The sequence below is a fragment of the Lissotriton vulgaris genome, chromosome 2_1 (assembly GCF_964263255.1).
Source record: "Lissotriton vulgaris chromosome 2_1, aLisVul1.2, whole genome shotgun sequence".
Classification (NCBI taxonomy): domain Eukaryota; kingdom Metazoa; phylum Chordata; class Amphibia; order Caudata; family Salamandridae; genus Lissotriton; species Lissotriton vulgaris.
Window position 1 is genome coordinate 512,560,580 of NC_141687.1, and position 24,558 is coordinate 512,585,137.

Genomic DNA, 24,558 nt, shown 5'->3' on the forward strand with positions numbered 1-24,558 from the left:
CCTTGCCTACGAAGGAGGGATCTTCATTTGCAGCGGTGGTGCGAAGGGTGGCTGAAGTCCTGGACCTTAGCTTGTGGTGCTGCTGTTTCCACTCTGTGGAATACAGTTGTGCAGGTGCTGCCTATGATCCCGGAGGAGGCCCGGGCCATCCTCTCCCAGGCTGTAACCGACAGTGGAGGATGCAGCTAAGTAAATCATTAGATGTGGACTAGACACCACCGACTCACTAGGCAGAGTGGTTTTGTCGACAGTGGCCCTGCAGCGTCCTGCCTGGTTGAGTACTAGTGGCTTTTCTGGGGGATGTCCAGATAACACTCATGAACTTGCTCATTGATGGTTCAGTTCTCTTCAGAGACGAGGTGGATTTGGCACTTGAGCGCTTTAAGGTCAGGAGGGCTACAGCCAGATCTTTCAGCCTTTCTATGGACCATCTACACCCTCAATCCTCCTTTTACTCCTTTCCTGGTCACTGAAGGGATGTACAGCGACATCCTTACCTGCCCAGCCACCACAGCACACAAGCTTTCCAACCTCTGCTTGGCCCTGTGGGTCAGGTAGCCACCAATCTAGTCAGTCCACCACCTCCACATCAGCCTCCGAACTCTCCTAGTCTGCCCATTTACCATCATGGACACCTAGTGAATGGCATGATTTGCTTCACCTGTTCTATTGCCAGTCCAAAACATCAGACCGGTGGATATTGCAGATTGTCTTAACGGCTGACTCCCTCTCTGACTCTTCCTTTCATCGGAGCTGTTCTGGACACAGTCCAGTTTTGGGCCTATCCTCCTGAACGGCGAGTCCAGGATATTCAGACTATGATAACGATGTTTCAGCCTCTATCCTGGATTTTGGTGAGACTGACTTGCAGGCTGCTAGGCCTCATGGCCTTCCTGCTAGTGATGCAGGCACATTGGCATATGCGAGCTCTGCAGTGGGACCTGAAGTTTCAGTGGGTGCAGCTTTAGGCAAATCTCTTCGACCTGGTCCAAATCTTGGCAGGAAATGCAAAGGACCTGCATTGGTGACTTACGAACCGTGATTGAGGCAGTGGCAGACTCCTCTCCCTCACCCAACCTGATTTGAGAGTAGTGACAGATGCGTCACTCCTGGGATGGGGCGGCGGCTAGATGGGAGAGCTCGAGATCCGAAGACTCTGGTTTCCAGCAGAATCAGGACTCCACATCAACCTATTGGAGTTCTGAGTGAAATGATTGGCATTGAAAGCTTTTCTACCCACAATCCAGGGGAAGGCTAGGGCAAGTGTTCACAGACAACTCTACAGCCATATGGTACTGCAACAAACCGGTCGGGTGGTGTCTTTGACCATTGTCAAGAGGCTCTGCGTCTTTGGGTATATCTGGAACAGTATGGCGATTCCTTTGGGGTTCAACATCTGGCAAGCTGCCTGAACACCTGAACAGACAAACTCAGCTGCAGATCCCTCATGGATTATGCACTACGTCTTCATCTGGAGGTGTTGCAAGGTCTCTTTCAGTAGTGGGGAGAGCCTTGGTTAGATCTGCTAGCCACCGATGAAACAGTGCAATGTCAGCAGTTCTGTATGCTGGAGTTTCCAAAGCTGCTCTTGCTCAGGGATGCTTTTTGTCTCTAGAGGAGCTCAGGCCTCCTGTACTCCTTCCTGCCCAGAAAACTCCTACCCAGAGTTCTAAAGAAGATCAGGAACAACCGGGCCCAAGTCATCCTTGTAGCTCTGGATTGGGCACTTGAAGTCTGGTATCCCGAGCTCTTGAGCATGGGCATCAGTTCTCCGATCAGACTGTCCCTTCAGGAGGATCTTCTGTCACAGCAGCAGGTGAGGGTTCTCCACCCGAACCTGTGAACGCTCTACTTTCTTGCATGGGAATTGAGCGGTGACTGTTGACCACTCTCAACCTTCCTCCAGAAGTCTGTAATGTTATCTTGGCAGCCAGGTGCCCCTCTACTAAGTTTGTGTACGCCTTCAGTTGAGGAAAATTTGTAGTATGGTGTACAGAAAGACAAAGTGATCCCCTTTCTGTGCCACTTTCTCAGTTTCTCATTTTCATCCTTTTGCTTGCCCAACATGACTGTGCTCTGGGCACTCTTTCTGCCATTTCAGCTTTTCTGCAGTTGCCTAATCTGCCACACCTCTTCAAATCCCCTATTGTAAATACGTTTCTGAAAGGTTTACAACTTTTAGTTCCACCTTCTCCCTGTATTATGCCCCAGTGGGACCTCAATCTCAATCTCACTTCCCTTATGTGCGTTGAGCTCCTGCACAATTGTCTGCTCAGGCTCCTTACCATTAAGATTGCCTTTTCTGTGGCTAGAACATCTACCCAAAGGGTCAGTGAGCTTCAGTCCTTGTCATCCAAGCCTCCTTATCTGAACATCTAAGGAGACAAACTGGTGTTTTGTATGAGAGCACTCTTTCTCCCAAAATTGGTCACTCCATTTCACGTAGGCCCATCCTTCCCTCTGCTTACTTTTTACGCTTCGTCTCATCCCTCCAAAGCAGAGGAGCAAAATTCACCAGCTGGACCCAATAAAAGCATTGGTTTTGTACCTTGACTGCATGCACACAAGAGTTCTGGATGGATGACCGTTGGAGCGAAGAAAGGACAGGCTGTACAATAGAGGACCATCTCACAATGGATCATGCTCTGTATTAAAATCTATTACGCATTGGCTAGGAATCGGCTCCCTGAGCAATTTATTACTTGCTCATTCAAACAGAGTTAAAGCTGCAACCACTGCGTTGGCTTGCAGAGTCCCGGTCCTAGCCATCTGCCAGACAGCAACCTCGGCTTCCCTGAACACATTTACCAAACACTACTTTCCGGACAGTCGGGTCTGTAGAGATGGGCACTTTGCCAAATTGGTCCTGCAGAACTTTTTCATGTGAAAATTGGTCTACTGACGCACTTGCAGGGAGGTTTTGCTTGGGTATATTTTCTAAGCTAAGGAATCTCCGGCTAGAAGTCTCTATCAGATGAACATGTTACTTTTGTTAACGCCTTATCTGTCTAGCTGCATAATCTGAAAGAGACATGTTAGTGATAGATTCCTTACCTTAGAATATCTCCAGGCGTCAGACTGGATCCGGAAATTTTTGTGTAGCAGTACCCTTGCGCGTCGGTAGGCGTCGTATGCGGCTCCGCGTCCGTCGTCGGCGTCGTGGGCACCTGATGAAGTCGTCGGAGTACTTAGACGCCGCCTCCGCGTGCTGACGTCAGTTCTTCTTTTTTCCGCACCAGCAAGCGCAGATCTGGAAAAAGCAGTACTTTTAGTCACTTTTTGACTAACTTTTTGGATCTTTTTGATAATCTTTTCAAAAACTCCGATCGGTGCCATAGGGATGCCTGGATTTAAGCGCTGCGAGGATTGCGACCGCACGATGTCGGTCATGGATCCTCACCGTCGGTGTCTACTGTCTTGGCATCAACCACGACAACAAGACCTGCACCGACTGCCGGGCCCTGTCTTCGAAAGCTAGCTGGGAGTCGGCACCACTCCACCACTCCCCCGGGTCGAAGTCGTCGTCGGGTAAAAAACACAAGAAGTCAAAGAGGCGTCATCGCTCTTCTGACTCCAAACCCCCCCCCCCCCCCCCCGCAACACGGGTTCGGGTGCCACCGCCCACGCGACTCCGTCGGAGTCGCGGCCTGCTCCACACCCTCCGGTCTCTGGCCATGAGGAACCTCTCTTCCCCAACGGGTTCCGCGGCGCCTTCGGGCCCAGCTGACCAGTCTGGGGCCCCTAGCGGGTCGGGGGCTTCGACGCCGTAGAGTGCTTCGGCCCAGACGCCGCCGGAGCGGCAGGGCCCGGCGGCGCAGGGCTCTACGGTCCGGGCGCCTTCGGGCCCGGCGCCGCAGGACCCCACTAGACCCGCTTCGGGATCTGGGTCTTCGCCGGTGGACCTTAAGATCCCCTCCGGCGCTGGGTGCCGCTTTTGTCGCCGCTTGGGGAGTTTACCTTTTATGAACCGGCCTCATCGTTTGATCACCCTGACTATCAGGGGATGGGTGACGAGGAGTATTGGGAGGTGTCTGAGGACCCTCTGACCAGGGAGTATCGGTCTCAAGAGGACTGGACAGGTGGACTTGGGGATGCCAGTGGTCTGGACACCTCACCAGACACTGGTTTTGTCTCCGGAGGAGGGGGCAACCTACAGTGTGGTGTTGATGAGGGCTGCCAAGGCCTTGAGCTCCCCGTCGCGGCCCTGAGGACTAACCTCCTCACTGAGGTCCTTAAACTGCAGTCATGCCCCACAGAGCCTCTGCTGCCGTTTAATGAGGCCTTGTCCGACGTTCTTTTGGGCACTTGGTCCAGGCCCGCTACGGGTTCGCCCGTAGATAGGAACGTGGCTGGACGCTACCGGGCGACCCAGTTTTCCTGTCCACCCATCCCACCCCCGAGAGCCTGGTCATCCAGGCATCCACTTCCCAGACCGCATGCCTGTCTGCTCCGCCGGACAGGGAATCCAAGAGGTACGAGCAGTATGGTAAAAAGATCTTCTCCTCCCTTAGTCTGGGACTGCGGTCTTCCAACACCGCATGCCTCTTGGGCCGCTACACCCACTCTCTGTGGGATACGGTTGCGGACGTGCTGCCAGAGTGTCCGTTGGAGGTACGGGCCAAACTCGGCCAAGCCCTTGTGGAGGGCCGGGATGCCGCCAAATATTCTATCCGGTGTGGGCTGGATACCACTGACTCACTAGGTAGAGCGATGGCAACGACGGTGGCGATTAGACGCCACGCCTGGTTGAGGTCCGCCAACTTTTCGGCCGATGTCCAAAAAACACACTGATGGACATGCCGTTTGATGGCCGTCGCCTTTTTGGCGACAAGGCAGACCGTGCGATTGAGCGCTTTAAGGACTCCAGGGCTACGGCCAAGTCCTTGGGCCTCTCGGCCCCGCGCCAGCAAACGGGTGCCTTTCGCTCCTTTCGTGGCCAAGGAAGGGGCGACCCCAAACGTGCCGCCAGCCACACGCCCCAGACTAACATCCAGCGGGGTGGCGGCCGTGGAAATCGCCGTGGAGGCGTTCGGTGACAACGGCGAGGCCAGTCCACACCCTCCCCCGCAGCATCTGCCTCTAAACCCTCCTAGTCCGTGCTTTTCGGCCCATGTGACGCCAGTGGGGGGCAGGGTTCGGCACTGGCGCACTGTCACTTCGGACAGGTGGGTGCTGCAGATCGTCCGAAGGGGCTACTCCCTCCCCTTCGAGACGACTCCTCAAGCCATGCCACCGCAACACCACCGCGTATCGGGGGATCATTTGCGGCTTCTGCAGGAGGAAGATATGGCCCTCTTGGCCAAGGGTGCCATCGAGTGCGTTCCGGGGCCAGAAGTAGGACTTGGTTGCTACTCCCACTACTTTCTGGTAACCAAGAAGGGCAAAGTGGGCCTACGCCCTATCTTGGACCTACGGAACGTCAACGGCTTCCTCCGGAAGGAGAAGTTCAAAATGCTGGCTCTGGCTCAGGTCTTAGCTGCCCTGGACCCAGGAGACTGGATGGTAGCGTTGGACTTGCAGGACGCCTATTTCCACATCCCCGTCCTGCCGGCCCACCGGCGCTACCTGCGGGTTACGGTAGGCCACAAGCACTTTCAGTTTACCGTGCTCCCCTTCGGCCTTACCAGCGCCCCACTGGTGTTCACGAAAGTGATGGCGGTGGTCGCAGCTCATCTGCGCAGGTTGGGGGTTTCAGTCTTCCCCTACCTAGACGACTGGTTGTTGAAGGGGTGCTCGCCCTAGACAGTCTTCAGCCACCTCCAGACGATGGCAGACCTCTTGCACCAGCTGGGGTTCTCCATCAGTGTGCCGAAGTCGCACCTGTACCCCTCTCAGAAGCTCCTTTTCATCAGAGCTGTTCTCGACTCTGCGAAGTTTTGGGATTACCCACCCGAACAGCGGGTTCGGGATTACAGACTCTGATTCCACTCTTTCAGCCTTTATCCCGAGTTTCGGTCAGGTTGACACTGCGGCTTCTGGGGCTGATGGCTTCCTGCATCCTTCTGGTGCATCACGCCCGTTGGCGGATGCGGGCTCTGCAGTGGACCTGAAGTTTCAGTGGGCCCAGCATCAGGGCAACCTGTCCGACCATGTCCTGGTCTCGGAGGGCACTGCAAGACCGCTGCAGTGGTGGCTCACGGACCGCGATTGGGTCGGAGGCAGATCCCTCTCCCTTCCCCAACCGGAGCACGTAGTTAAGACTGACGCGTCCCTCCAGGGCTGGGGAGGCCATATGGGAGAGGCGGAGATCAGAGGCCTCTGGTCTCCGGAGGAGTCCTGGCTCCATATCAACCTTTTGGAGCTGCAGGCGATTCGTCTAGCACTGAAGGCATTCCTCCCCTCTGTCCGGGGGAGTGTAGTGCAGGTGTTCACGGACAACACCACCGACATGTGGTACTGCAACAAACAGGGCGGGGTGGGGTCGTGGACCCTCTGCCAGGAGGCTCTGCGCCTCTGGCAATGGCTGGAACATCAGGGCGTGACCCTGGTGGTTCAACACCTGGCAGGTTCGCTGAACGCCAGGCCGGTCGAATTCAGCCGCTGGTGCATGATGGATCACGAATGGCGTCTGAACTCGGACGTGGCGCAAGGTCTTTCTGCAGTGGGGGGAGCCTTGGTTAGAACTATTCGCCACCGAAGAGAACGCGCAACGTCATCAGTTCTGCGTGTTGGAATTTCTAAGGCGGCACTCGCTCTGAGACGCTTTTCGTCGCGAGTGGAGTTGTAGTCTGTTGTACGCCTTTCCGCCTATACCACTTCTGGCCAGAGTGCTGAAGAAGATCAAGCGTGACCGGGCACAAGTCATCTTTGTGGCTCCGGACTGGGCACGAAGGTACTGGTATCCCGAGCTACTCAGTATGTCAGTCGATCCCCCGGTTCGTCTGCCTCTTCAGGAGGTCCTTCTGTCGCAGCTGTAGGGGACGGTCCTCCACCCGAACCTGTCCAGTCTCCACCTCCATGCTTGAAGAATGAGCGGCGACAGTTGAGGCCATTTGACTTGCCTCCTGAAGTCTGTAACATCATTCTGGCAGCCATGTGTCCCTCCACAAAGTCGGTATACGCCTGCAGGTGGAACAGATTTGTGGCATGGTGCACAGCAAAGGCTGTGGATCCTCTTTCTGCCCCTCTTTCTGAGGTTCTTCTCTTCCTTCTTTCTCTTGCCCAGCAGGGCTCTGCTCTGGGCACTATCAAGGGCTACCTTTCTGCTCTTTCAGCCTTTTTGAGGCTGCCTGATCAACCTTCTTTGTTCAAGTCCCCTATTGTTAATCGATTCTTGAAGGGCATCACACATACGTACCCTCCTGTTCCCTTTGCGATACCTCAGTGGGACTTGAACTTGGTTCTTACTTTTCTTATGTGCGCTCCCTTCGAGCCACTTCAACTGTCCTCTCTGCCTTCTTACTTTGAAGACTGCCTTCCCCTCTGCCAGGAGAGTGAGTGAGCTCCAGGCTCTATCCTGTAAACCTCCTTTCCTTTCGGTCCATCCGGACAAGGTTGTGTTGCGGACAAGGCCCTCTTTCCTGCCCAAGGTAGTCACAGCCTTCCACATCGGGCAATCCATCACCTTGCCCACCTTCTTTCCGCCTCCGCATCCCTCAAGAGAGGAAGAGAGGCTCCACCGTCTGGATCCAAAACGTGCGCTCTCTTTCTATCTGGATCGCACACGCCAGTTCCAGGTGGATGACCACTCTTTGTTGGTTACGTGGGCGCTAAGAAGGGAAAAGCGGTACACAAACGGACCATCTCGCGGTGGATCATATTGTGTATCCAGGCGTGCTTCTCCTTGTCTAAGAAGGAACCCCTGTTGGGCTGAGGGCTCATTCCACTCGAGCCACGGCTACTACTACTGCCTTGGGCCGAGGAGTGCCCTTGCAGGACATTCGCCAGGCAGCTACGTGGGCCTCGCTGCACACGTTTGCAAGACATTATTGCCTGGACAGCCAAGTCCGGAGGGATGGCTTCTTTGGCCGTTCCGTCCTCCAGGACTTTCTGGTGTGATTATTGGTTCGCAGACCCACCACCGGGGTTGGTATTGCTGAGGTATCTATTTTAAGGTAAGGAATCTATCACTAACGTGTCTCTTTCAGATGCACAAGTTACTACTTGTGTAACAATATATCTGTAAGAGATATTAGTTAGTGATAGATTCCTTACCGACCCACTCATCCTCCCCGTTCTGCGAACCGATATCTAGGGTTAAGGTCATCCCCCTTTCAGGGCCCTAGTTTCAAGGCATCAGTGTTGGTTTTTGGCATAGCTCTGCGTTTCTGGCGCGGAAAAGTTGTGTCTAAGAACTGACGTCAGCACGCGGAGGCGGCGTCTAAGTACTCCGACATCATCACGGCACCCACGACGACGGACACGGAGCCGGAGACGACGCATACCGACGCGCAAGGGTACTGCTACGCAAACATTTCCGGATCCAGTCTGACGCCTGGGGATATTCTAAGGTAAGGAATCTCTAACTAATGTCTCTTACAGATATATCAGTACACTAGTAGTAACTTGTGCTTCCTTACTGACCCACCCATCCTCCCAGCTCTGCGAATGGATTTCCCCTTTCGGGGCCTCAGTTTTCCACACCACTGGTCAATGTACTTCATGGCTCCATGCTTCTTGTGTGTAAAGTCGTGAAAGTAACTGACGTCCACATGCTGGGGTAGTGGCTATCTAGGCACCTCGTGCATCTCTTCGGTGCAGACAATCCTATGCTGAGCCAAATGACGCCTGCTACCGTTGTGCAGTTTCTGCTCAAGAAAAATTTCCAGATCCAGTCTGATTCCTGGGGATAAATTTAAGGTTAGAAATCTGCAGCTAGATAGTCTCTACCAGGTAAGGCATTACAGAAGGTAAGTAACTTGTTTGTCAGTAATGCAGGCTGAGCTCAAAACATTTCTTTAGAGTGCTCAACCTCCTAGTAAATCCTTTGCAATAATGAATGATGTATACACGATGGAATTACTTGTACATAAGGATACAAATCTTGCTTTAGTTGAAGATCGTCCTCTCTCTCAGATCTATCTTGCTGTATATTGGATGGTAAAAGGCATATTCTGTAGGGGATTGTGCCTACTTGTCCAGTGGACCAAATAACCTAAAGACTTGTTGTCCTTTATCAAAAACAATATGACCTAGACATTGCGCAATTGGAATTCCCCATACTTGTGTCGTAATTGTAATTTTAAAAGTGCCTGTCTCGGCTGAATGCAACCCAGAAATTCACAACTTGTACTCCAAACTGATCGGCTAGTGTTTTAATTCTGTAATCTTGAAGGTGTGCGTCCTAAAGATGTCCCCCGAGGCACAGGGTCAAGACTGATTTGCATATAGCTGGATCTGAACTGAAGTGGTGAAGTGAGCTGAAGAACGATGATGGATTCAACCCAGATCTGTGACTGGGATTAAGTGTCTAAAGTGTTTCGACACTCTGTCCATCATATCCTGGTGTTTGCTTTGTTCGCCTTACGTTGGCAGGGTATGCCCAGACGTGGGTCCCTTGCTCACTTTGCCACTGGATTCAAGCTAGCCTTGCTGATGAGGGGTGTTACCCTGAACCAGTCCCAGGATGCTTGATTCCAGTTCAGGGAAGACCTTGCTTGGCTGTTCAGGCTGGACTGTTCCCATGAGGCACAGGGTCAAGGCTGATTTGCATATAGCTGGGTCTGAACTGAGGTGGCATAGTGAGCTGAAGAACGATGATGTAATCAACCCAGATCTGGGAGTGAGTGTCTGATGTAATGGAATAGACCTAGAACAATTGAGTGGATCATTTTTCCAACCCTACTATCCTTGCCAGTTTTTGCAGGTGAAAGGTGCCTCCACCAGGAGCCATACAATCTCTCATAAGATCTCTTACGGATGTGAATCCGCAGAAACAGGTTATTACTTCAGTGCAATCCTCAGATTTTTAATTGACAAATGTGTACTGTGTTTTGAACCTGATAGGCTGTGCACATAGCCGATGTTTGCTACGACAGCCACTAATATACTGGAAAGAACATTTTGCTTTGAATATGAAAGGCAAAAAAAATAATGTTCGATTTTCTAGCAAAGCCTTATTTGTTTAGGAAATAATATGTATGTGACAAAGAAGGTTTAGATGTATTCAAATGAATCTTCTCTTTTCTCTAATAGTGTCCTGCAATAGACTATACTAGGCACACGCTTGATGGGGCTGCTTGTCTTCTGAATAGCAATAAATATTTCCCGAGCAGGTAAAGCTTAAAATAAATCTGATCATCTTTCCTGTTTGTTTGCTGTATAATACACCAACCTTTTATGATGTTTAAAATCTTCATTTTAAATGTTGCACTTTTTAGAGAAATATAGACTGTAATCTTTACTGATAGTCTACTTAATTAAGAATAAATAAGACATAGGAAATAAAATGGCCTACAGTGTATACCTGCTTCCTTGTCACTTCGGCAGAAAGCATGCGACATATCTATGGCAAATTCGCTAACAAGCTCTAAAAAACAGCAATGCAGGGTTACATGAGCGAAAAATCCAGGTGTGATGGGTTACAATATTTACCAGCTGGTATATTTTGTAAGAATAGTGCGAAAACATTTTAATCTGTGAGTTCAGGATTTAACAGCAGATGGGAACGGAGTAGTTGCTAAATGTTTTTGGATCGGAAGGCGAGGGGTATTGAGGTTTCATAAACATCGCTGATGGTATTGCAGTACATCAGGTCTCTCAGCCATGCCTTCACAGTCCGGGGGACAAGGAAACCTGCCTTTTGGCCGGCAATAAGGTGATAGCAGTAAAGCAATGTATCCCTGACCCGAGTGGGCGGACATAGCCCAACAACGCCAGCAGTGAGGAGGGCGATAATTCTGAGTCCACCATTAACGTCAGATGACCAAAGATCACTTTCCAGAACCCCAGGACCGGGGGGTAATTCCAGCATAGGTGGATAAAATCAGCATGTGGCGCCTCACATTTCCGGCAGGTGTCAGACCTAGTGGGATCCATTTTAACAAGAAGTGCTGGGTGACATAAGCCCTTTGTATATATTTAAAGTGCAGAAATGTGTGCTTGAAGTTGTTAGAGATATAGCGAGTTTGCTCGCAGCAAATTGCCCACATCTTGTCTGTCAATGAGTTCCCCAGATCCACCTCATAAGTTACCTGTGCTGCCCGCCCACCCCCTGGCAAAGAGCCTGAGCTAGGTGGTAGAAGCCGGGAGACCAAATGTGTGCTATCAGGCGATGTAATCATTGTGGATAAGGGAGGGAGGTCATGCGGCTTCAGCAGTGAAGGGCTTATTGCAGCAATCAGAGAGGCCCTAGTTCTGTGTATAAGAAATTTGTCCAGTGTGGATATGTCTGGATTCTCCACTATGTCTGCGACCGATCACACCTGACCATCCTTAAACGCATCTCCCACCACCTGAAGTCTGCAGCAGGAGAGTGCGTGCTGTGTTAAACTTTCAGTGGTCGGGAGCCCCCATAGTAGGTAGGTGCGGGAAGTTTAGACTGTCAGCCTTCAAATATTGACAGTCTATCCCAGGTCCAGCAAATGGTTTGTAATGTGTAAATTTCCACTAGTGTTCTCGTGAGACCCTGAGGTAAAATAGCAGAGCGGGTGCAAGCTTGCAATTGCTCGGGCCTGAGTACTGTAGTCGCTCGTCAGGATGGTACCAGAAATCAGCATAGTGTGCCTGCGCTACGAGATAATACAAATAAAACCTCCCTGGAAAAAGGCATTGTCAGTGTCTGTCATCCCACCCGCCCCCGTCCCAGACCAGCCGTGTCCACAAGCCCCTAAGTGTAGCAAAAAATTAAGTGGTAAGTGGAATGGGAATATTTAAGAATAAATAAAGCAAGCAACAATAGCTATCCGGCCAGCAATTGACAAGGGAAGCATTATCCAGCGGTCAATTTGTGTTGATAAGCGGTCCATGACTGGGGCCATAATTATTAATACGGAGGACTTCATAGGCTGTGCAATGTAGTAGGACACAGAGATATCTAGGGGTTCGTCGCGCCAATGCAGCGGGAAGTCCCAAAAATAATTTTGACAATTCTCTTTTGAAGAAGAGGGAGTCATTGTCGTCATTGTTGAACCTTGGCTAAAGAATATTCCCTGAATGACCCCCTTGAAAGCAAGAGACTTTCTGCTTCTAAGTGGATTTCTATGCTGGCTTCATTCATGCGCCTACATTTCCCACTATGGTTTGTGAAATTTTCTTTTTTCCCTACTGAATATGCCATTATTTAATATCCTAAGCTTGTGGAAAAGCATCCTCTTTGTGAACACAAAGCTGAGCCCATCGACAACTAGCCATATGTTCATGAGCGCACCAGTGATAATGGTTGCATAGATGATATCACTGAAAAGTACCTCATTGTCCAGGATATACTTTGTGAATATCTAGGCATTGAAAATACCCATATCCTCTTTGACACATTCAGAATGCTAATGAGGATGGACATGGTTATTGTCAGCCCTTTCTCTCATACCTTGAAGCGTCATTGGCTATTTGGATCCTTTCTGGCAACTTGACTACTGTTTGCCACATATTTCCCAGTGCCTTGATTGCCTTTGCACTGTTTGTTTGTGCATGAACTACTGACTATTCAATGATTAGGATAGTGCCCTGGTTACTTACCTGCAAGTCCCTCTTTTCCTTGTCACGGTCATTACAAGGGAGGTGATGTTACCTCACACAAGGAATCCAGGCAAGAGGATCCTGAAGCCAGCCACACCCACCCTGGGTCTCATAAAGAGGGCTGGCACTCTGCCTCCTCCTGTAAATACCTAAGCCCCTTTGTCAAAGGGGTGAAAGTAGGGAGGGTGGGTGTCATGTAATGACTGCGACAAGGGCGAGATGGACTAAGCGCAGTAAAGGTTACCGGTAAGTAACCAGGTTTTTCTCCTACATTCCTCGTCCTAATACTAGTCATTTTAAGTGAGGTATACCACATCTGAAGCTCTTTGACTCCAAAAGAACCAAAGCCTTGATAATGCAGCACACAGAATCATTAAAAGGAAATAACCGAATAAATCCAATATAGAGTACAGCCCCAAAATACATTATGTACTCCTAAATCTGCATTCAAGACAGCAGTGCTCAAATTTAACTGACTATTTAAAACCGAATTAAGACTGTCTCACAAAAATGTGCTCTGAAGCCCAAGTGGCTGCTCCCCAAATTTCTTGAACAATCCTCTCTGAAATTCTGCTCAAGAAGTGGCTTTACCCCTGGTGGATCTTTCCTGGATATGAAGATTTTTATCTAGATCCTGCAGTGTCAAAAGAATAGTAGATTTGCACCATCTGCTGCTGAGAGTGTTGATAAATGTTCTTTTACCCCTTCTAGAGTGTCCAAAAGTCACAAACATGCAATCAGGCTTTCTGTATTGAGGTTACCCATCAAGATAAATCAAGAGCTAGTTTCAAGACTACTTAATAACTGTTCCTCTGAATTAGGAGTAGGAAAGAAAGAAGGCAGGATGACCTCCTGAGACCTATGACCAATCGCAAAGGATGGATCAGGTTTTACCACCACCCCGTCATCCATAAGCCTCAGGTAAGGAGGAGCACATCTTTAAAGCTCTTAATTTCATAACTCTGGGGTGTGTGGCCAAGGCAGCCAAGATGGCGGTCTGGCTCTGAGGAAGCTCCTGGTGGCCACGCTACATCCATCGACATCCTGACAGCGGCATCCTTCCCATCTATGCCGACCCTCCCCGTGGGGGGGTAGACTCTGCACCTCCCCCCATATGAGCTGGAGCCCTCAGCAGTGCCCCATGTCCGTTTTACTTGTGGCTACCTGGAGCCAACTCTCTGAGAGGTTGGTAGCCATGCTGCTGCGGCTCTGTCACGCCTGGGGCCGATGTAAGCGGGTTCGGACGCAGCCTGGAACACTCATCGGGGCTGTGGCTTACAGCTTACAGCTTTGTAAGGTGATCCTGGAGTCGGGCCGCCGCTCAGCTCTCTCGATTGCTCTACGTGCTGTTCTCTCTGTCTAGCATGTCGAACATACCCGCTCTTGTCGAACACCAGTGGCCTTGTGGACCGGATTAAGAGGTCCTTGTTGTTACCCTATATTAAGAGGCTGTTGTTATCCTGCAGGTGACACATTTATTAGGTTCTCTATGTTCCTTCGTGGGCAGCTTCGACTAGGACTGTTTCTCTCTGGTTCTGTACGGGGATCCGCTAGACACTATCATCTTGTTTCCTGCTGTAGTCCTCCCCCTCTGCTGCTGCAGGCTGCTCTACAAGTGCTCCGATCCCTGATCTGCCACCCCCCCACTCCTCTCCCCTGTACCTTACACCAGGTACCTCGACCACTCCCTGTCCAGGCCAGCGCACCCGCTCGACCTGCTTATCCACCTGCGCCGACTCTGGAGTTTATGCGACGTGTGGCGTTCTTGGTATCCAATGCACTTAATCATGCATTGACTTGATATAGGTACCAGCTGCAGATCTCCTCCCCCTTCAGTCCATTCGGATTCTTCCACGGGACATCTCAGACCATGCTCCCTTACTGATAGAATGCGGTACTCGTTCCCAGTCTCTACACCCTATGTGGCACTTCAGTGCTTGGCACCTGACCCTGCATGCATTGTGTTCATTGAGGAGGAGCTCAAAACCTTTTTTAAACTCTACTAGGGCTCAGGGCTTACCGTCCAGAGCACCCTCCCTGAGGGGGATCTTGAAGGGTTATGTACAACATCGTCGCCAGTCTCTCCAACAGACACAAGTGACTGACCTTGAGGCTCAGATACTCAAATTGGTAACTCGTTATGATACGAAGAAGAGACGTCTCCTCCTGGGAATAGCACGCACAGAATTGCGACATGTCTCCTTAGAGACCTGACTGGCCCGTGCTCTTCCCCAACTTGTCTCTTTCTCAGATGCAGGTCCTAGACTTCACCCTTGCATTGCTCCTGATAGATTTGTTCAAGGCCTTTGATACAGTCTCATGGGATTTCATGGATGCGGTCTTGCGGCAGGGGAGCCTAGGAGAGGCTTTTCGTGGGTTAGTCCGTCTCCTCTACAAAGACCCGGTGGACTGCATCCAAGTGAATGTTATCTGGTCGGACCCTTTCTGAATCCAGCATGGTATACGCCAGGGCTGCTTAGTCTCCCCACTATTATTTGCATTATCCATAGAATCCTTGGCATGCTTTATTCGCTGCGACTCGCGGGTGTTGTAATGGAGACGGCAAGGTGGATTCGAGGACTGGTCATATTTCTATAACTCACAAGTGTGTTCTTTCTCTCTCACGTTCTCCTTTTTTTGTTCTCTTACTTACTGTTTGTCGCTCTCCCTACACCCAACAAAAGGAAAGATAATTTATACAAAGGTATGAGTACCTTTTTTCGTTAATGAAAAGAGAAATCTGTTTAAGCAGTTATTTAATTTAGACTTGTTCTACCTTACTTTAAAGTTGAAAACCAGTCCGTTTCCTTGCATCTTATTTCAGCGACCAGGTATGTACATAGGTTGCACCAAATAAAAGCATTGACTGTTACAAATAAGTATTTGTTTTCTGTGCTATACTGTATGAAAAATGAGAAATACCTATTTGAATTATGTAGTTGAAGATAGCATGACTGGTTTCATTTTATAAATTAACTCTTCTCTGTCCCAACATGGGTAATCCCTTTGTCACTGACTACATTCATCTTGTCTGCCTAAAGATGATATACTTAAAATACATTTAAAAGAAAAGCTGATGGAATCCAAACTATCAGATGGTCCTCCAGTGGTTAACTGTATGAATAGGTGTAGAGATATTGCATACTTGTATCTTAATGTGACCATCCTATTCCATTTTAAAATGTTACTGTTGTCTGTGTACTGTAGCTTCTAATTAATGCAATATATATATATTTTAGCACTTAAAGATCTTACAATTATTCTTCCAGGGTTAGCATAAAAGAATCTTCAGTAGCTAAACTAGGATCCGTATGCCGTAGAATTTACAGAATATTTTCACATGCCTACTTTCATCATCGACAGATATTTGATGAATATGAGGTAAGCATTACATTCCTTTGCATTACTTCCATTCACATTACATGAATCCGTAATTGTCTACTCAAGGGTATTCATTTATTGTGATTAATTTTAGCCAAGTTCAGTTTAGAATAGAATGTTTTATTTTATGATAACCCTTTTGCTTTTCCATGGCAGCTTTATGTTCTTGCTATTAGTCATTGCATTGGAAATGCTAGTGAAGGTTCGATCAAAAGCTGAATTGATGTAGTGTGTTTTCTGACAAAAATTTAATTAGTATATAAAGCTGTAATGGCAACAAATTCCAAAATGTGATGGGATATGTTTTATTATCATTCACGAAACCAGTAGCATCCTCTACAATGTCCTCACAACCAGCACCCCGCCTTTCTGGTTGACAAATTCACCACCTCTAATTTAGGAAGTATTTAACATGTAAATAGTGTAACAAACTGGAAGTTTATCATTTTTATAGAACTGGTTTTATAACAGATTTTATAATTAAGAATTACTGCATATATTGTAAGGTTTTAATTAATCAAACAAAGACTCTCTTACACACCTACAACCAGGAAACCATCAGACCAGAGAGTGATGGGGAAGGAAACAGGCAAGAGACCATCTTGATTTGGGCTCCCAGAATCTCGAATAAAAGCTCCTTATTCATCAGGATCATTCCACGTCGCCTCCAGTTTAGGAAAGAGCTACATCCTATATCATGAAGGAGTAACAGTTCACTTCTGCTAAAAAACATTTTTTTTTTTTAAACGCATCCCTGTCAATTATTCATTGACTTATTCTGTCCTTTGACCCTGGACAACATGCTGCTGACATTCGGCTACGTTTGCACTATACAAATTCCACATGCATACACAATAACTTTTGTAATTGTGAAGCCTTGAAAATACTTTAATACAGCTCAAACTTAAAGTAAAAGTTGGATATATCCGACACCATTTATAGGACTTGAGGCATAATACATAAAATGCTGTTATATCTTGAACTGTACCATTTCATTTTGTGATGGGTGGTATGCAGTTGCTGGCATGTGTTGCTATTTGCACTATAGTATAGCGCGAAAAGAAGTTACATTTTCCCACTGTGCAATTTAATCACTATTGTGAAGGTGTGGCTGAGAATGGTAATTCAGCACCAGTGTTCGTGTGCTGAGTACTTGCACCCTCGGCAGGAAATTCTTCTGGTGCAAGCAACAGAGGGATTTCCTTTAATTTAGCCTCCGGAGCTGGGAAAGAGCTTCCCTAGCCCCTGAGGCAATTTTTTTTCTCAAATGATTGGCGCATGTGGCATGCTGCCGTCATTTTCTGAGAAAGTGAAAAAGAAATGAGCTGGTTAACTCACTTCACTTTCCCTGCTTCGGTGCTCTGCCCTCGAGCAGATAAGCAGTCTGGAGAATCTCCCCTTTCCAATGGTACTTTTTACCAATTGGATCACTGCTTGGGGATCGCTGCAGGAGGGTGATCCCGAAGCAGAGTCCACCCACTAGACCCCCAAAGACTATTTATAATGGGGGTGGGGGATGGAGGGGAAGCGGACCCCCTGGCAATGGGCAAATGCTCACTCCTGGGACAAAAGACGTTTTGGAGGATCTCGCCACTAATCACAGCCCACTAGACCGCCAGGGATTTTATATGGAAGGGGGAGCAGTCCTCTCAGCAATGGCCTAGAGTTCCTCCCCTCAGCCCAACAGTCTTTCCTGGGGAAGGTGGCGGGGTGGCAGAAACTCCACTGAACACCAGGGATTCTCTTTTTCTTTTTTTAAAGCCCAAATGGGTAAGGCCGGTTCTCCCAGGCATCCTGCCTCCCTCCCTCCCTCCCAACCTCCAGCAATCATTCTGCCCCCCAAATGGGGCAGATAGGAGGCAATTTCATCCAATCTGCCCTCAGCGAGGGCAGAAAGACCACTAGACATCCGGAGTAGTCCAGGGTGGTATGCTTTGCATGGATCCCATATAGATTTCTTTTCACAAAGTCGTGCAAACATCAAAGTTTGCCTAATATGGCACGTTTACCTTGCATTTCTGTGACAAACTTCCGGAATCAGCAGGAATCCACAAAATTCCTACTACCAAGCTTTCCCCACTCCCCCTCCCCCCCCCCCACCCCCACCCCACTTGTCCCGATGAAAATGCAACCCCACTTCTGGGACTTGGCCTACCAATTTACATGTGATCAGTTGCTTCAAGGTATTGTTGAAGAAATCTCAGTTGACATGTAAGTATTGTATCAGTAGATGCATCTTCGGTTCGGAGGCGGTGTCGCCCCATGCCGGTGAAAGTGATCTTGTGATGGAGTTATGTAGTAGGAATTGACCTGGTCGTAATCCTCTGCCAGAGCCTCAAAGGGTATAAAAGCGCCCTCTACATAGAGGCCAGGTTTCTCTATTTATGATGTTTAGGTCTTTCTCTTCCTTAGTCTTGTCACTTTATTTTTTCCTCTCTCAATCCTCAGTATCGGGTCAGCCATACCCTTTTAGTCCCGTCTACTCTTTCGGGACGGCGTGCCAGTATTAAGATTATCCTGTTTGTTGCACATCTGATGTTGGAGACCACTTTTGATTGAGTCTCCAACTCCAAGGGGGAGGAGGGGCGGGGTCTGCTCTGCTTTAAATTCATATACTCCCACTGGGAGGCTACAGGCACATAGCAGACTTAGCACCAGTGTTTTATACTGACTTTTTGTAGGAAAGTGCCCCTTTTTAGGTCTCGTAGCGATAACGGCGCGTAAGCGCTGTCTCGCCGAGATCTTTTGTTACTGACTGTGCTTCCCAGGAGACAGCACCTGGCCGCGCGCATTGCCTCTTCAAGGAGGCGATTTCAGCGGGCCACGCGCTCGCGAACACGCTCAGCTGCTGTCTCCTGGGAAGCACCAACACCACACACGCATGCGCAGAAACAGAGACACACACACACACACACACACACACACACCCATGCACGCACCAACACATACAGAGAACCCACCCCCGCCGTCGCATACACACACACACGCGCACACACACACACAAGTGCACGAGCGCCTGCCCACTTACCGCCACTCCGGAATTCAGCCGCCACCGCGGGGCTCTCTCTAGGGCATGGGAGCCCCGCGTCACCAGCACTGCTTCTCTCCGTGGGCGCGGCTTCTCTCCGTGGGCACATGCGCAGGCTTCCGAAGCCGGAAGTCCCGCCCCACGGAAAGTTTCGATTTGTTTTTAGCTGAAGTGTGACACACTGCACCGAACTGCAAGGAGAAAAGTATTTAAGGTAAATAAGTAACTGAGGTCCCGCCATTGCTATGAAAGAGGGGAGCAACCGAGGATCACAAGTTCCAGCACTGAATGTTAACAGCGTGGGGTGGGTGACCTAGGTTCATGACATCATTTCCTTATGTTCGGCATGGTGTTGGCTGGCAACGTTTGTTTTTTGGTTTTATGAAACTGTTCAAGGGGGCTTGTGTGTAAGTGCACATTGAGCAAGAGCAGAATGATCACTCACTGAAGTAAGCCAGTGGCTGAGCGGTTGACTTGTGCCCCATGCTGCATTTTGGGGTGGGTGAAACAAAAATGTGAATGTCCGTCAGATAGATCAAAGGGGTAAATATATCCATTGTTTGATTAAAATCAAACCGTCTTGGCTAACTCCAGATCTTAAAACGGTCTGGGTAACCAGAAATAGCGGTACCGCCGCAAGCACATGTGTAAAATATAGTTCTGAACTCATTCACATTTAGCAAGGCAGCATATTGATTTATGGTGCTGTATTGTTGTTATTACCATTTCTAACAGATGGAAGTGGGTGCAGATGTTTGCCATATGGTCTGACTTGTGTCGGGATAGTAAAATACTGGAGGGAGGTCACCGACGGATTAAGGCTGGTATCAGGGATCCGAGCAGAGATAGGGATTAAGCATGGTCTCCTATGAGTGGTCCTTCTCCCCCCAAAATAAAAGGAAGAGGAGCCGTTTTGTGTTGTTGGGGTTTCTGCTTCCCATGAGGCGGATAGCCATACAGCAGTTTGCAAATACTAGACCCTCTGTGTAGGCCTGGGTCAGAGATACAGATGTATGGGTGCTAGCCGAGGAAAGGCATATGAGTGAAGAGCATACAGACAAGAAAGTACAGGATGATTGTATGATATGGGGTGACCTTTTGTGTCAGCTAGTGAGACCTACACTTGCTGAAGGGCTTCAGCGACTTAAGGTACTATTGATACACTCTTCCCTATAAATGCCACGGGTGGAACACAGTAAAGCAGGAGAACATTTTGCAGTGCAAGCCATTGGATGACTAATGGGCCATAAGTATTTCCTTACAAGTGAATGTGTTGCCTTGTGAAGAACACCATGTACTTTCTGATTGCAGTATGGATTTCACGTAACTATGCCCATAACTAAAGCAAATGTTTCAAAGAAGAAGTGATGTTTTTCGTGCTTGCAATCTGGCTGGCTAAGGGTTGAGGGCATTTGTTACGCCAAAAAGATGTTTGTGCTGTTTATGAAAAAAAATTAAAATAAATATTACATTACTTATGGATTTAAATAACAGGTACCTTTCCTCTTTGTCTACCTTCCTGAAAAGATGCAAACACTACGTTATTGGGAGCCCGGAACACAAACACTTCCTGTTCAGAAAATTAAAATGCCTCCTTTTTAAGGTCTCGTGCGAGCATTGGAGAATAAGACATCATTGTACACTGGAGCAAGAGACGGTGACCGCTAGGACAGGAGTCGCATGCAGTACACTGGGACATTGGAAACGGACAGAATGGAGATGAGACACTGACATGTTCAATTAGGGAGACACTTATGTGCATTAGGATGGCAAGGCATTGAGTCAAGTGGCCGACATTCACTTACACTTGGGCACGGAAGACTGACTACACTCTAGGAGAGGAGACAGCACACTATAGGGAGACAGCACACTATAGGGAGACAGCACACTATAGGGAGACAGCACACTATAGGGAGACAGCACACTATAGGGAGACAGCACAACAGCGACGGCTCGTGGAGGGAGTTACGGTGGGGCAGGAGGGTGGGGAGGGGGAGGGGCAGGGTGGAGGTTGCTAAAAACCGGCATATGGATAATTGCAGGTAAGTAAACAATTTAATTAATAAAACGAATTTCGTAGCTCGCACTGCATTGCATTTAGCGATGCAAGGCGCACTACGATATTCGTTTTATTAATTAAATTGTTTACTTACCTGCAATTATCCATATGCCGGTTTTTAGCAACCTCCACCCTGCCCCTCCCCCTCCCCACCCTCCTGCCCCACCGTAACTCCCTCCACGAGCCGTCGCTGCAGCACAACTATAGGGAGACAGCACACTATAGGGAGACAGCACACTATAGGGAGACAGCACACTATAGGGAGACAGCACACTATAGGGAGACAGCACACTATAGGGAGACAGCACACTATAGGGAGACAGCACACTATAGGGAGACAGCACACTATAGGGAGACAGCACACTACAGGGAGACCCTGCTGTGACTATTTCATGCTTTTTGTCCTAACGAGCTGAAACTGGGCAATGAGACACTGACAGTGCAATGACGGGTATCAAGGACAGCACTGTCTGAAGGAGACACTGTCACAGGGCGTTTAACAGGCACGAGCACAGGACAGTGTGACAAAGTATTAACAGGCAACACTGAAATTGTACTGGGGCAGGAAGAGATAGGCTCATTCAGAGACCGTAGATAGCGACACAGGAGACGCTAACGGACACTCGTATTGATATACCGACATGCTCTGGCAGACGCAAAGACACCCTGATATACGTACAGGGAGGATGGAACAGGGGCACAGTGACAGCGCACGGTAATGGGTACGCCATCACAGCTTGCTCTAGAGTCAGAAAACAGTAAAAACTAACTCGCATAAGCAACAGCTAACCATTCACAAACAATGTTTATATACCAATTGCAAATTAAAGAAAAAAAAATCATGCAAAGCATTGTCATTTACAATGCCAGTAACTCAAACTTTAATGCTGCGAGACCTATTGCATTGCAAATGCTTGTTTGCATGGTGGCCCACCACTTTTTGCCTCATGTTTGTGGCCTCTTGACTAAGTGTGCCCTGGGTTCCTGATAATCGGGTACCCAGGGCCATTGTTCTTTCCCCAAAACAATCTTTGCTCCCACATTGGCACTCTTCTGGTCTACATGAGTCCCATGTAAAAGGTGCCAGGGGCCTTGTCGCCAGAGAAAGTCTCTGAGGGCTGAAGCATATATTTTGCCACCCTCAGACTCCTCCCCTGACGCATACACACTGCCAGTGCAGTCTGTGTATCAGGGGGAGACCCTAAACACTACAAGTCGATATGGCATACATGTATCTTTGTATAAAGAAAAAGAAACAACATGTAAAATTGTTCTGCAAATGAGAAGAATTTGAGATTGATGGCTAAAAGTTAAGTTGGCATCTTCAGAATGATTTGTGGGAGAAGTGCAAGTGCCTCAAACGGAATATATACAGACCATGAATGGCCTCAATTGAATTTAGACATGCTCCAACATTCTGATTAAACGTTTCAATATACGTTTTGAATTAAATGAAATATTTCATCTTTTTGATGAATGCTTGTTTCTGGCTTTTTTTGTGTATTGTTTTATGATTCAAATCATCATTCTTAGGCCGGGTTAGCCTGCTTCCAGTAATGACTCACTCTGGATCCCTGGATTCCAGGCACGATTCAGTGGGGGTCCTCTGTTCAGTAATAAGGTGGGGGTCCACAGAGGTCAAAATGTTAACCACTGGTCTAAACAGCCGCGCAGGGTAGCATCCCAGCTCATTGCGTTTCACCTACTGTGCCACTCGAGATGGGTCAGCTTCATGGTGATCAGTGCAAACCTTGCTTCTTGTAGTAACAGTCCAGCCTGAACTGCTTGCAAAACTCCTCCAGCAGCAGGGCAGCACAAGTAATCCCAGACCGGTTTCAGCCTTGTTAGTGAGGTATAGCCTGGATCCTGTGGCACTGTAGGGGAGCTGTCTTTGACATTACTTCTGGCACAGAAAAGATGATGGGGGCAAATAGTCGAAATCATTGGCAATTGCTCTGTGTAGTATTCTAATCCACTTTCATTTTTTTGCACACTTTACAACTCTATACAGAGTCCTGCCTGACAGTTTGTGATGGACTGTTCCCATGCGATGCAGGGTCAGTACTGATTTGCCAAGGCAGGACTCTGTCTACGGTGCTCAAAAGGCCAAATATGAATGCTACCCAGAGTGATTGCCACTGGTTTAGACTATTTATAAGCATTCCTCCCATCACCTTTTTTGTACATTTATCTTTTTACGGTGTGAGGCTTTGCTTACCAGTGCCTCTCCCCCCGCTCCCCGTTCCAGCATGCAGAAGCCAATTTATTGGGCACATTAGGGACAGGCGTAATCTCTTGATGGTTCACTTCCCCTGCACTTGAAACTACTGTAGCTGGTACCTGTGAAGGTAAAAGTGGAGTTGGAAACCTGCGGTGTTTGTCTGCATTGTAGACTTTTTGTTTGTTTGTTTTTTTGTTTTTTTAATCCTGACAGAATAGATTTTAATATCGGTCTTCAAGAGACCTCTTTGGGGTTGACTTACGAAAAGAACTACAAATGACTTCCTGACCTTTGCTAAGAATTTTCAGTGACTGCTTGTTGAGTTAAAATATACTTGTGCATGCTGGAATTTTAACATACCCTATGAAAGATTGATTTAATTTAACAGTGAAATGAATCCATGCTGATGTGTACTGTACTGCCGTTAAAATGACTTAGAATTCTTTCCTTTCGTACACAGAATGAGACCTTTTTGTGTCATCGATTCACCAAATTTGTGATGAAATATAACTTGATGTCCAAGGATAACCTGATTGTACCAATTTTGGAAGAAGAGGTGCAGAATTCAGTTGCTGGGGAAAGTGAAGCATGATAGGAATCCTGGCACAGAAACACTGCACTGAACACATGATTAACAATAATTACAATGTACTGTATATATCATTTTAGACACTTCAATCATGTATTCTTATTATAGCTTATTTGTTTAGTATAGTTTTTGTATGCTACGTACATTGCCTTTTAAAATGGGAAATACATTAAGTTATTAATGGGTCGTATATTCAACAGTGTGGCACTCATGGTTTTTAAATAAGAGTATTATCTGTTTATGATGCCTGTTAATAAAATGATTTACATTTCTGTAAAATTGCTGCTAAACAATCATTTGATCACCATCTTCGCTAAAAGGAATATGTCTATTAGGAAAACGTGAGATTAAAATTTCACAAAAGCAGTTTTACGTATGTGTTACTTCAAAATTACATTAAACAGATTATTCTCTTCTTCTAGGCTGCAGTAAGATATCTTTAAAGATCGACAATGTATTTCTGGATTTATGGTTCAAATTGAGCAGTTTGTCTTTTGGTTGGGGTTCATAGGATATAGATGTACTAACTGTAGAACATTAATTAATACCCTTTGAACGTATATTCTGCTTTACTTTTTATAAACAATGGAAGACTTTCTTCCCCTCTCTGGGGAGGAGGGTGTTGAAAGAACCTGGACTGATCAGTGGATTAACTACATCTCTTA

The 24,558-nt window shown here is 47.9% G+C and overlaps 1 protein-coding gene across 1 annotated transcript in view; it reads left to right on the forward strand.

Moving 5' to 3' along the window:
• MOB4 (MOB family member 4, phocein) overlaps positions 1 to 24,259 on the forward strand; it is a 133,019-nt gene extending 108,760 nt beyond the window's left edge. The window contains exons 6-8 of the mRNA XM_086955425.1: positions 10,135 to 10,214; positions 15,885 to 15,996; positions 23,765 to 24,259. Of these exons, the coding sequence (XP_086811551.1) occupies positions 10,135 to 10,214; positions 15,885 to 15,996; positions 23,765 to 23,896 (324 nt within the window). The 3' untranslated portion in view covers positions 23,897 to 24,259. The remainder of the gene's footprint in view (positions 1 to 10,134; positions 10,215 to 15,884; positions 15,997 to 23,764) is intronic.
• The last annotated feature ends 299 nt before the right edge of the window (positions 24,260 to 24,558 follow it).